The sequence below is a fragment of the Pelodiscus sinensis genome, chromosome 1 (assembly GCF_052426305.1).
Source record: "Pelodiscus sinensis isolate ZL-2025 chromosome 1, ASM5242630v1, whole genome shotgun sequence".
Lineage (NCBI taxonomy): Eukaryota > Metazoa > Chordata > Testudines > Trionychidae > Pelodiscus > Pelodiscus sinensis.
This window is the reverse complement of record NC_143052.1, coordinates 109096358-109110093: the sequence shown is the minus strand read 5'-3', so window position 1 is coordinate 109110093 and position 13736 is coordinate 109096358. Positions and strand designations below refer to the sequence as shown.

The 13736-nt window shown below is 44.3% G+C and overlaps 1 protein-coding gene across 8 annotated transcripts in view; it reads right to left on the bottom strand.

The window, feature by feature from the left end:
* Nucleotides 1-12998, bottom strand: part of IQSEC3 (IQ motif and Sec7 domain ArfGEF 3) — a 154803-nt gene extending 141805 nt beyond the window's left edge. For 5 of the 8 annotated variants that reach the window (XM_075940825.2, XM_075940821.2, XM_075940816.2 and 2 more), the window contains exon 1: nucleotides 12409-12998. In XM_075940825.2, coding sequence (XP_075796940.2) covers nucleotides 12409-12887 — 479 coding nt within the window. In that variant the 5' untranslated portion in view covers nucleotides 12888-12998. The remainder of the gene's footprint in view (nucleotides 1-12408) is intronic. The other 3 variants (XM_075940807.2, XM_075940811.2, XM_075940832.2) reach the window with 2 other exon arrangements.
* Between the last annotated feature and the right edge of the window lie 738 nt (nucleotides 12999-13736).

The following is a 13736-nucleotide window of genomic DNA, read 5'->3' as shown; positions in this document are numbered from 1 at the left end:
CAGATTCTGTATGCCCCATAATTCTCATCCACCACTTCCCTCTCACCCAACCCCTGCACCTGCCATAATTACTTCTCTTTCTGTCTGGGGGAGAAGCCATTCAAGAAACCAACATAGTAAACTCAACTGGGAGGCTGGGCAGGGACAAGAATGCAGAAGGTGGTTGTTATGCAGGAGGGTACAAATGGGGGCCATCTATCTAATTGAAGACACCAACCTGTGCGCCATTCATGCTAAGCGAGTCACCATCATGCCCAGGATATCCAGTTAGCTCGGAGTATCCATGGTGAGAGGGCTTAAAAGCTGCATCGCTGCGTGGTGGCTATTCAAAAACTATTGAAGGCTACTAGTGCATCCCCAGAATACAAGATATTTTTAAGAAAAGCAGGTATGGGAATGCTATCTGGATGGAACATGCATATTTTGCAGGTGGGTTCCTGTGTGATGCTGATGAGTCACAAGCTGCAGTTTGTGATCACCACAGATAGTGTGTTAGGCACTGTACATGTATGTAGCAAAAAGATGATCCTTGTCCTAATGATTTTTTACACATCCCTGTTCAAACATGTGTATGTGATTGATACATTAGATTAGTAGAATGCTGCGTCAATTCATTTCCAGTTCCTAGCACAACAGATGCTGATCCATGACTGAGGCTCCTAGGTGCTACCACAATGCAAATAATACTAATGCAAACAATACAAATAATGTAGGAAAGAACCAGGAATCCTGAGCTTCCTGCAATGTAGAAGCCAAGACAACTAGGGATAGAAAGGTGGGAATATTTCCAAAGTCAAGTGTGATATGGCAGATTTCTCTATGTCTATCTTGTACAAAGTACGAATGTTAAAATGTGTTTATCTTTGTGAATGTGTAACTGCTGAAATTTTTCAGCAGCTACACTTTTACCCATGGGGGGCAGGCAGAAGCGGGTGCTCACAGGGAGCCGACTGTATCAGAGGCAGCAGCACGGAAGGCAGGAAGCTCTATGGGAGAACTTTTAAGCTGGCTCCCCATGAGCACCGGCTCCCACCTGTCCTCCGCTGCCCCACACTGCTTCTTCTGTGGGAGGCAGCAGCATGGGGGAGAGTCAGCTCCATGGGAATCACCACACACAGGGAGCCAGTTAAAAGCCAGTTCCCCCCGAGCATCAGCTCCCACCTCCCCGACTTGCACTGCTGCTTCTGTGGGAGGCAGCAGCACTGCAGGGGGGGGAGGCAGGAGGTTCCGTGGGAGCCAGAATATGCAGAGAGCCAGCTTAAAAGCTGGCTCCACACACACACTGGCTCCCACCTCCCTCCCCCTCCTCCCCCACCACTGCCCCTGATACAGAAGCAGAGTGGTGGGGGGAGGAGGCTGCATCTAACCCTGAGCCTAGGCTCATTGGTTTACCATGTACACAGATACACAGTCACATCCCTAATACAAAGAGCTCCTATCGTGTGGAAATGAAGGGCCAGCAGCAGATGACAATGCAGCTACATAGGAGGCTCAGAGGGAGAGATCAAACCATTCCTACTTGAGTAACAAAGAAGAATTCTCTGGAGAATCTTGAAAACAATTGATCCTGACAGCTTAAGTGACCGAGTGAGAAGATGTAGAGGTTGGTAAATTAGCAACAACTTGAATTGACTTGTTCTGATGCTGCTGCAGATTTTAGTTCCAGAAAGAACACCAGGCCACAGTCTGAGCTCAGAAACACCTATACAAATCTGGAGTAACTTCACTAAAGTCATTCCAGATTTACACTGTAGTGAAATCAGAATCTTGCTCTTAAAATCTATTGGGCAGATAGACGCAACTCTCCAATGCAGTATGTCTACACTAGGGAGTTGCATTGGAGTAGTCACATTAATGCAAAGCCCCTTAGGGTAGACAAGGCTCCTTGGACAAGCCTTTAGTATGTGGGCTGGGGACGGCTGTGAATATGGACTGAGTACAATGCAAGAAAGGGAAAAGACAATAATGGAAATTACTCAGGTCCTTTGCTAGCTTAAAGAAAGGTTAGATATCTGGCATATTTGGATACCAAAATGGACACTTAGAAAGAAATCCAGAAACTCCACCACTAAGAAGAAAAGGGACATAGGCAAGTTATTGATGTCCAGCTGGAAAGGGATTTGCAAATTAAAAATCAAGCAATGGAAGCCAAGAACATTTTGAGAAGCAGTTGAACTTTCTATAGGGCTGCATCATTTAATATGGCAATCCAGTAGAACAGAAGCAGTCTCCTGTGAAGAGAATGTAAGTGATAGAAGAGACCAGGTTGGTTCAATAATTACAGGAAAGAAGGAGAAATCTGAAAAAAAAATAGAGACAGGTGCTATATTTGAATAAATGTACACAGAACGGTCATACTGGGTCAGAAAAATGGTCCATCTATCCCAATATCCTATCTTCTGATAGTTGCAAATGCCAAGTGCTTCAGAGAGAATGAACAGAAGAGGTAATCATCAAATGATCAACCCATTGCCTATTCCCAGCTTCTGGAAAAGGAAGGCTACAGACACTTCAGAGCATGGTATTGCATCCCTGCCTATTCTGGCAAAAAGCCACTGAAAGACCTACACTCCATGAACTTTTCTAGTTCTTATTTGAACCCATTTCTAGCCTTGGCTTTCACAACATCCTCTGGCAAGGAGTTCCACAGGCTGACTATGCATTGTGTGAAGAAGTATTTTCTTTTGTTTGTTTTAAACCTACTACCTATTAGTTTCATTGGGTGACCCCTTCTTCTCATGTTATAAAAAGGAGTAAATAACACTTCCTGATTTATTTTCCTCACACCTGTCATGATTGTATAGACCTCAATCATATCCCCACTTAGAATCATAGAACACTAGAACTGGAAAGGACCTCGAGAGGTCATTAAGTATAGTCCCCTGCCCTCACAGCAGGAAAAAGCACCGTCTATACCATACCTGATAGATGTCTATCTAACTTGCTCTTAAATATTTTCAGAGATGGAGATTCTACAACCTCCCTAGGCAATTGATTCCAGTGTTTAACCACCCTGATAGTTAGGAAGTTTTTCCTAATGTCCAACCTAAACCTCCTTGCTGCAGTTTAAGCCCATTGCTTCTTGTCCTATCCTCAGAGGCCAAGGAGAACAATTTGTCTCCCTCCTCCTTGTTACACCCTTTTAAATACCTGAAAACCTCTACATGTTCCCTCTCAGTCTTCTCCTTTCCAAACTAAACAAGCCCAATTCTTTCAGTCTTCCCTCATAGCTTATGTTCTCTAGATCTTTAATCATTCTAGTTGCTCTTCTCTGGGACTTTCTCCAATCTCTCCACATCTTTCTTCAAATGTAGTGTCCAGAACTGGACACAATACTCCAATTGAGGCCTAATCAGCGCAGAGTAGAGCAGAAGAATGACTTCTTGCTCACAACACTCCTGTTAATGCATCCCAGAATCATGTTTACTTTTTTTAGCAATAGCGTCACACTGTTGACTCATATTTAGTTTGTGGTCCACTATGACCCCTATATCCCTTTCTGCTGTACTCCTTCCTAGACAGTCGCTTCCCATTCTGTATATGTGAAACAGATTGGTCCTTCCTAAGTGGAGGACTTTGCATTTGTTCTTATTAAACATCATCCTATTTACCTCAGACCATTTCTCCAGTTTGTGCAGATCATTTTGAATTATGACCCTATCCTCCAAAGCAGTAGCAACCCTTCTCAGCTTGGTATCATCTGCAAACTTAATAATGTGCCAATATCTAAATCACTGATGAAGACATCTCTTTTCCAAGGTGAAAAGTAATATAATGGGAAAGGATTCCACTTGTCTCCCACGACCACACCCACATTTACCCATGAGGCTCATCTGAGTAGCTACCATCAGGACTATTCCATTTGAGTAAGGTAGTGTGAGCCATCTTGAAGATGTACCTGCTAATGGACTGAACATGGACCAGGGATGTAAAGGAGTAGTTGACTAATTGACTATCTGATAAGCCTATGCTTATTGGGTAGTCGAGTCAACTACTTGCAGTCGCCCCTCCCCCCGCTTGCTGCCTCTGTATCAGAGGCAGCAAGGGTGGGGAAGCAGGAGCTAGTGCTAGGGGGAGCTAGCTTAAAAGCTGGTTCCCTCCAGCACCATGTCCATGGTGCCGCAGTCCACCCCCTCTCACTGCTGCCTCTATCTTTTCCAAGGAAAAGCTTAGAATTTTTTTTTAAAACCTGAAATGAGTCAAGACCCTAATTATGGCAAGAGAACCTAAAATATACAGTGTTTTCATTCCTACTATTTTCTTCTATCTTTAAAAGTAAAGCAGTTTTTTGTTCTGCTTCAATGAGATGTATTTATAATCTCCCTCATGAAGATTATTAGCCACAGCCAATCCGCCTGCTACATCTGCAGTCCACAAGAGAAGATATGCTCCCCCAGCCTCCAATGTGAAGCCATAGGACAAGAAGGGGCTCTATTTGGATGTTCAATTCTTCCTTTGATGCCTACTTAGCAATTTTCCAACTGTTTATAGATTGCTGTTTTCAAGGCATGGCTAGGAGACTATCCTCACAGGGAACCATCCCCATGACAGGTCTTCAGACTGGGGGTGTTATTCAACCATGTGAGTTACTTATGAGCAAGTACAACAAAAACATCTACTTTTTTTCCTCAACTAGCAAATTGGGACAGGATAGTGGGTGTTTTCACTTTTTCTACTCACAATCAGCTAAAGAGTTATTTTCCCCCTCAAACTTTCATACTCCTGTCATTTGAGACCAATCATGGAATGTTTCAGACTCAACTAAGAAAGCTATAACTTAAGAGCATGTGAAAACAGGAGTAAGCAATTAACATAATCTTAGCTTTTGCTTCCAGCAAAAGCTATAACAATCGTTCCTGAACATACATCAGCATGATGGTTCACATGCACTTGGTAAAGAACATAAAGGTATTACCAAATGTACAAAAATACGTCTTTATGACCCTATAGAAACAAATTTCCTAAAGCCCTAAATTATTATACCATAAAAAGTTACAGACCTATTACATGAAGAATCACAATGTGGCTTAAAGTCTTTTTCATTGTTCACTGTTATTTGTATGATGCATTTTTATCTATTGCTACTGTCAGCATCCAAGAGAAAATGCCATTTAAACCAGCGCATGTGTATGTTTGTGTGTATGTGTGCGCATGCACACAAACATGCATTAACACAATCTGGGGAAGATCCTAAGCTGGGGTAAACTGGCATAGTTCCATGCAAGTCCATGCAGCTGTAACATTTTATACCAGCTGTGGAGCTGCTTTTCTGTGTATAAAAATAGAAACAAAATGCTGTGTCACTTGGATCTTAGTCATAAGTGAACACTAATGTACATCCAAGCACATTTTCGTGCATACATGTATGCATATTCACTCAAACACACACACAATTACCTTACTAATTAATGACAATAAATGTATGCTGCTTCCTTTACTGGAGCTTTTAAGAATACTTAGCTCTTCCCTAGTGTTTTTCATCTCTAGGTATGCCAGTGCTTTACTGCAGAAAAATAAGTATAATTATACCCATAAATAGATGAAGTGATTTGTCCAAAGTAGGTCATTAGCAGAACAGGGAATAAAGTGAGATCTCTTGTTTCCAAGACCAGTACCCTAGCTCAGAAGTTCTCAAACATTTTACGTTGGAGCCCCCTTAGAAAATATTTCAGCCTGTGATGACCCCCATACCGTGCCACCCTTACTTCTGTCCTGCGCTCTGAAGTCAGTGTAGAAATATGGATGGCAATACTGTGACCCTCCTTTGACCTCTTTTTTAATTCAGGACCTCCAGTTTGAGGAAAGCTGTCCTACTGATGATTCCATTGCCTACCAAACTGAGCCACACAGCAGTATAAAGGCAAAATTCACTTATTCTTCCTCTTATCCAGGGTTTCACTGAGCACAACAACAAAAGCACAGCTAGAGGAAACACTAAAATGCTACTAACTTAGCTTGTGTTAGGATACAGATTTTCTGGGAGGAGAAATACATATTTTCCACAGTTCACACATGAAAGAGTTTGGAAGTGAAAAAGCCACATTTCAAGCTCATTTGAATCTGACTTGATTCCTTCCCCTTTTGCTTATTTGTTTTTCATATTCTTCTACAGCTGTAGCTCATAGGCTACTGGTAATTTTATTTAAAAAATAAATGTTTTTCCATCTGTTGCACAAAATACATTTCTAGCTTTTTATAGTGTTTTTCTCAAGGGGGAAATCAAAGAAGGGTTCTTACCACAAACAGAGAGAGCAAAATAAACCATAGGTGGACTCAGAAGCAAAGACAGAAAGAGCAACACTGCTAAGGAGACATGAAGAAAACAACAGCCAAAACAGAGAGACAAATAAAAAAAACATAGGAAGCAAACTAAACAAGAAGCAGAAAAATTAAGATAGACAGCTGAGCTCTTTTCAGATTCTGTCTTGTAATAAGATTTCATGGCAGGCAAAGACAGTCAAAGGAGCAGGATCTGGATAGGGAAAGTGTCATTGGAACCTGATACGCATGTGTGTGCATATTTTTTAACCACTAGTGAGAAACTGAAATTAATAAAAGAGCAACTCTTCATAGACGATAGTCGCATGGCCTGGCATGCTGCCCGTCTAGGAGTACATTTCTGGTCTCTGACTAACTCTGACCCATACCTCACATAACTATGAATACAGTGCATGTGAACACATAATTTTTGTATAATGTAAATACCATCTCATATGCATCCATAAACTCTGTATCTCTTAGGTTATAAAAACATGTTCAATGAGATTTAGAAATGCTCTGAACATACAATCCAAGTAATCAGAGAGCATCCAACTGACTGTAACAAAACATGCAGCAGAGTGAAATACAAACCAAGGTAGAAGAAGCATGTCTGCATCCCTTGTCCTGTTCATTTGACCACTGGAAGTCACCTGGTGTGTACTGTACCTTGCGCATGGCCTCTCCTGTCCATAGGTCAGCACATCATTGTCCTTCTTATTGGCATTTGCTTTGCCATCATTCCTAGGCACTGACGGCCTGTCTCCATGGCCAGGATTTTATATAGAGTCATTACTTGCCATTGCTTCCCTGGGTATGTCTACACAACAATTAAAAACCTATGGCTGACCCATGCCAATTGACTCTGGTTCATAATTCTCCGGCTAGGGGCTGTTTAATTGTGGGGTAGCCATTTGGGAGTGGGCTGGCTCAGACTTTCAGACCTTATGAGGAGGGAGGGTCCCAGAGCTCAGGCAGCAGCTTCAGCCACCGTGTCTACCCTGCAATTAAATAAAGCCTTAGCCTGAGTCCTGCAAGGTTGTGTTAGCTGGCACAGGGCAGCCACAAGTATTTAACTACAGTATAGACATATTCCTGTTCCCCTGGCTAGCTCTTCCTGGGCACGTCTACACTAGGAAATTATTTTAAAATAATTTATTTTGAAATAATAACTCCTGAAATAACTATTTTGAAATAGCATGTCCTCATAATAGGGAAGCCTCACAATTAGTCCGAGAAAGGCTCCATTAATGTGGACGCGCTACCTCAACTTAGAGCCCCAGGAAGCACTGGACAGTAGTTACTTTGACTGACTCTGGGGAGTAGTTATTTCGAAATAGCAGCAGTGGAGCAGCCACACTACCACTATTTCAAAATAACTATTTCAAAGTAAGTGTTATTCCTCGTGGAAAGCAGGAGTTATTACTTCAAAATAACCAGCCTGTTATTTCAAAAGAATTGACTTGGTAGTGAGGACACTCTGCTTGTTATTTTGAAATAACTCCATAGTGTAGATCGGAGCCCTGTGATTTCATTAGTAGTCACGGATACTCTTTCACATGCTAGCACTCCTAAAGCACTAATGCCCAGGCTTACCACTGGTATTTTTTTCCAGCCTCTTGCAAAAGTTTTGTATGGTATTAATTCCACAAATTCAGATGCAGTCTCTGTCGCTGTGATTGCTCATGGCATCATTACTAGGCATTCAAACTCTGTTCTTGTACCTATGATTTCATATGGTATTGTTCCTGGACATGGTCTCTTTGTCCCTCTAGCTGGTATTTCTCATGGTATTGTTACTAGTCATTAATTTGTATCCCTTTGTCTGGGATTTGTCGGTGCTTTAGCTATCAATGTAGCTGTGCAGATGCAAATCTCTGCCATTTGATACAAGGGCAAGCCACAATGCTGCAAGTCACTTCTTCCACATCTACCATAAGGCTTGCTTTGGGGCAGTACCAGTGCAGCTAAAATAATGGCTCAAATCCCAATGTAGTCAAGCCACGAGACAGTTTATTTTTGTGTACCCAAAATGAAATCCGTGAGGATTTGAGGTGTGCAAGGAATAATAAAAATATTGTAATAATCCTGCAGGATTGTTGCAATAGTTTTACTATTTTACTAGTGCAATGCACAAATATGTCAAAGCATGTTAATGGTAATAGTAAACCCACAATATGTACAGTAATTAATTGAAATCAGTGGGATTTTGTCTAACGCCTTTATCCTGGAGATAATCCATACAATAGAACATCAATGCATAGTTAAAAAGAAAAAAATATGGAAAGCAGCACTTCTGCATATGCAATAGTTTCATTTTAATGTTATATAATTAGTCTTTTTAAATTAAACACAAAATATAGCAAATAGCCTCAGTTCATAGCAAAGACTAAGTGGATGGAAATCATACTTTCTTCAGCACAGAGTAAGATAAAACTACCCATCTGATACACACAAACAAAAAATAAAATAAAACTGGTGTCAGCCCAGTGCAAGTCCAAATAGTTTATAAACCACTTGAAAATGTGGTTTTATAAAACTTATACCACTAGATCCTTCTTGCAGGGGGATGGCCTTGTGGTCCAAACACAGAGCTGAGAACTGGGTTCGGTTCTGGACCATGTCACAGGCGTTGTCTATGATGCTGGATAAATCACTTAATGTTTCTGAGTCTCTTCTCCACCATAAGTAAAACGGGGATAATAATCTCTGCTTCTGATTAATGTTTGTAAACTTAACTGAGATCTACGGATGGAGGGTCTACAGATGTTCAATGTATTTGTATCATAATTTATTATTATTATTCTCTCTACTACAGAGGACTTTGCCACCTATATATATAGGACCAAACGGCATCCTTTCTCAGCCACAGCTCCCTCTGAGGGAATTTTCCTTGTGTAAGGTATGCAGGATGTGGCCCATTTAGACTCAAGAGGCCAAAATAATCTTTTGTAATTCTGTTACATACGATGAAGCATATCAAGGGACTAGCAATCATGGGTATTCTTCAGATAAAGATAGGGAGGGAGAATTATACCCAGTACATTTGGGGATACTTTAAAATGGTCTCTTAAGACAAGAGGATGCCTAATAAAGATGATCTAAGGCATGCTATTTGGGAATGTGTATTTCTGCGGCAACACATTCCAGAATGACTGACCTTATTTTTTTGTTTCTAAAGCGGTAATTGAGGCACTTATGCAATAGAACCCTAGATAGAAAGGAATGCCACAGAATAATAATCAGACTAATTCCTGCTGAGAAATACCTATGTAAATATTTTCCCCTATGTCCTTTCATAGGTGAGCTCTGCATTGCCATCCTCACTGACATGCAGCAGCAATTAACTATCCTCTGCATACCTGATGAATTTTCCCCCTTTCCAAAGAAGGGTTTGGAGCAACCCAATTTTTTTCAATTTAAAATGTAGATTTTTTTTTTTTTACTGCTGAGAAGAAAAATGATAAAAATGAATGATCCAAAATTTGTTAAAAACAAAGTCTATGTTTTCCTGCAGATTGATGGAGGGCAGGATGGACAGACACGTGTCTAAAAGCTTACCTGTTCACTTTCATTCAAGGTTTATTACTGAGCTGGGTCTCAAGGATCTCAACCTGACCCAAATTAAGAGAGACTTATGAGTTGTGTCTGGAGTGGGAGGGAGCATCGCAAATGTATTTAAACAAGCTCTCTGGGCCTTCAGTTTTGTGCCAGACTGATGAAGTTCCATTGCTAGGCAATAACAGACCTGGTACTTCTTTGAAATCCCTTTAAGCTCTCCTTCCATCCATAACATTCCTACAAGATCTTATTTATGTTCCATTTAGAGTGGCCATTTTCTTTCCTAATTATTATTCAGTTCTTACAGTCCTGGTCAGAAAGACAGAGGGAGGAAGAGGGAATATTGGATTTTAAGTGTTTCTAATATGGCAATACCATGAGTGGGAGCATGCCGGGGGGGGGGGGGGGGGGGAGGAAAAAAGGAGGTGAAAAAATCTTCACTATATAAAGATCCTCTCCACACACCCTGTCTTCTGGATCAAATTTCCTCTATTATTGCATAAAACCCCAAATGCAACTCTGAAGTTGGTTGATTGGATCTTAGTGAATATTAAGCACACTGTCAAAAGGAGGTGAAAGATCCTTCACATTCAAGTTGCTTTTAGATTAGATTTTGTTCTCTTTGATTTCCCTCTAGCACTTGCAGATGAGAGAGAATGAATCCCAGTGTATCTAATCAATAAAAGACAATGAACTTGTCAAAGTGAGGAGTTTAGATCTTTTACAATCTCATAAATTTATTTTTATACACAGATTTTGGTTTGTGGAGGAAACAGAAGCAGGCTATTTTAATCCTCCTAAGTGAAGAGAGCTTCAGGGATTGCTGTGTTATCTCCGGTGACAGTCCTGATTTTCCACAAATCACTGTGTATGTATCAGAGATAAGCAGTGTCCTAAATGCTCCTCTGCTTGTGCATTTTGATATGAAATAATAAGAAATTCACAGGTTTTTCCCCCCAAGCAAACCCTAATGCAAAAATGAAAGGCTTGTAGAGGAGAGACTGTACACTGAAACTGACTCGTCAATCTGTCTAATGACGTATGTGAGAAACTATATTCAGATGAAGGAAAACCTTGCCAATGTTATGTTCCTAATATTGGCTTCACTGCAGGGATTCACTGTTTAAAAACAATGAGCTTGATTCTGCACACACTTACATAGGTTTCACAGGGATGTAACTCCACTGAATTTATCCTGACTTGACAGTAGTTTACAAGAGATCAGAATCAGCTTCTATGTGTTTTCAAAGCTTTTTCACAATGCATGGTGAATAAGGGCCCAGTCCTGAAACAGTTTACTACCTAGCATAGTGATTATTACCATGAACATCACCACTGATCTAAGTAATGAGAGCTTGAAAGGTTGAGCGTGCAAATTATAAGCTTCTATGAGCTTCTGGTGTGGAAAGTATATTGTAGGTGTAAGGAGCAATATAAATTACTCTGTAATTTCTGCATCACTTCTTATTCAGTCATGGCCAGATCCTCAGCTAGTGTAAATCACTGAGCTATTGCCTCATGTTTCTAACTGCTGTTCTGTACACAAAGCAAACACAGGAAAGAAGGGCTCCATAATCTCAGTTCAGAAGTGTGCTGAGGAGGACCTCATTTGCTTCAACAACACCAGAAAGAAAGGCATACACGTTAATCTAGATGAGAAATACAGTTCTGCTTTTACCAATGTGACCTTACTTCTCATAAATCATAGTTACTTAAGGAATCTACATGCTCTTTCTACTGCTCTTAACTTTACTTACTCGGCTGTTGACCAAAAAAGACCCTGATGTTTCCAAGCCACCTAAGTAAATGCAGAGCAGATATCTAGCTCACTTGTTACTGCAAGCGGGTGAGCTGATGGGACTTATTGGATGCATACATCAGGAAAATGTAACTCTCTAGTATTACTCTCTTTCACTGTTGGACTACTAATCCTTCCATACTATCCGTACACATCCATAGCATAATTAGCATTCACTATTAGTATTCATGCTGTTTCTGTTAGATGAGTAAGGCCAGCAAAAAAATACTTTCTCCCTTTTAAAAGCTGGCGATCTGACAGCTTTTTGGAGGGAAAAAAAGCTATGCACACAGAAAACTGACCGGGCATCCTAAATACCGTCGCTGTGTAGCAGCCGCGTCCATAAACCCACACTGTTGTGATAGGTAATATACTACGGCATCCCCACGGGCGAGAAAATCCCTCTCGGTCAGAGACCAGCCGCACGCCCCCGATGAACACGGAGCCTGCCCCAGGCTTTGCAAAGCCTCCTTCCCAGCCCGGCCTCCGCTTTGACCCGAGACTTATTTATTGATGACAACCCCCCCCCAGCAGGGGGGCTGGCGTGCGCGCCCCGCTCGAGCAGCAGCCACCCGCGGGACACGAGCCAGGCGGGAGGGGAAGGCGGCTGATGCCCCTCGCAAGCAGCAGCAGCAGCCGCCGCCGCCTCGCGGCTCCGTGCGCCCGGCGCAGGAGGGGATTCCCCCACCCGCCCCCGCATCTTCCTTTGCAGGGAGCCGGGGGCGCGGGAGCCCGGGTCCCGCTCGGCCTGGAACGAGCCAATGGTCCCTTCCCCCCGGCGCCTGACTTACTCTGGTCTTCTGCCCAGGACGCCTTTGCCGAGGGCCGGTTTGTGCTGGAGGAGGGCGGTGCAGCAGCCCCGCTCCCTGCTGTCCTTCTCCGCGGGGTGCTGATGAGGCTGGAGCGGGGGATGCTGGTGAGCGGGAGCCCGGACGCTGCTGCTGCCGCCGCCGCCGCTGGGGCCCGGCTGAGCCTGCCTGGCCGCGAGCGGCGGCGCCGGGAGCTGTTGCGGGTGCTGAAGCGGCTCGGGCTCCGGCTGCTGCTGGCCCTGCGGGGCGGGCGCGGGGGCCGCCGGCGGGGGCTCGGCGGCAGGCGGCGGCTGCTGCTGGCGGAGGCTGCGGTTCTCGGTGCTCAGCTCGTCCAGGCGCCGCTCCAGCTCGTCGATGCGCTGGCGCTGGGTGTGGATGAGGCTCTGCTGGTTCTGCACGATGGCGGTGAGCTCCTTCAGGTAGAGCACGGCGCGCACCGGGTTCTCCAGCAGGCTCTCCATGCCCCGGGCCCGGGCCCCGCCGCCCTGCCGCCCGCCAGGCGCCTCGCCTCGCGCGCGCACACACTCCCGCTCCCAGCCAGGGCGGCCGGCGCCAGCCTCTGCCCCCTCGCGTCAGGCGCGGGCGGCGGGAGGCGGGGGGCAGGTCTCCTCGGGAGGGCCCACCCCCTGCTTCTAGGGACAGCCCCTCCGAGCGCCGCGCCGGTAGCTGGGGGGGGGGGGGGGGACGGAGAAGGGCACAGGGCGGGGGGAAGGGGTGAGGAAGGGAGGCGGCGGGGAGCAAAGCCAAGGGAGCGCTGGGAAGGGGGCTGGAGAAGAGAAAAGGGGGGGCTGGCTGGAGAAGGAGGAGAGGGAAAGGGGAGCAAGGAGGGAAAGCCCCCCCTCCCACTATGGTTCCCCTTTCCCGCCCCTGGCTGAGCTAGCTGCTCAGGTGGCTACTCTCAGAGGCGCAGGGTGCTCTCCCCCGCCTTGGAACAGCTCCACAGAAAGTTCCTGTGCTGCTCAGACCACTTTTCCATCTGCTAAAGCCATGGCCCAGAGGGGATGGGGTGGCGTGGGGGGAGACTGGCAGAAGCCAGCTGGGACATCAACACAAACATACCACAGCCCTCAAACACTCTGGCCTCTTGGGGCCGGGCCTGCTCTTTGGGGGCCCTCATCACAATTTCTCTCACCTTCTTTGAGTGGCATTACCAGATAGATGATGATGCTTTCTTCCATAATGACACAGGGGTTCCCCTCCCCCCAAAAAAGTGAATAAAATGATTTTGGCAGGGTTTGTCTGGTGCTGCAGATCACATTCTGGCTTTTTACTTCCCCTGTTAACATGCAAGAGGCACGTCTGAACATGGA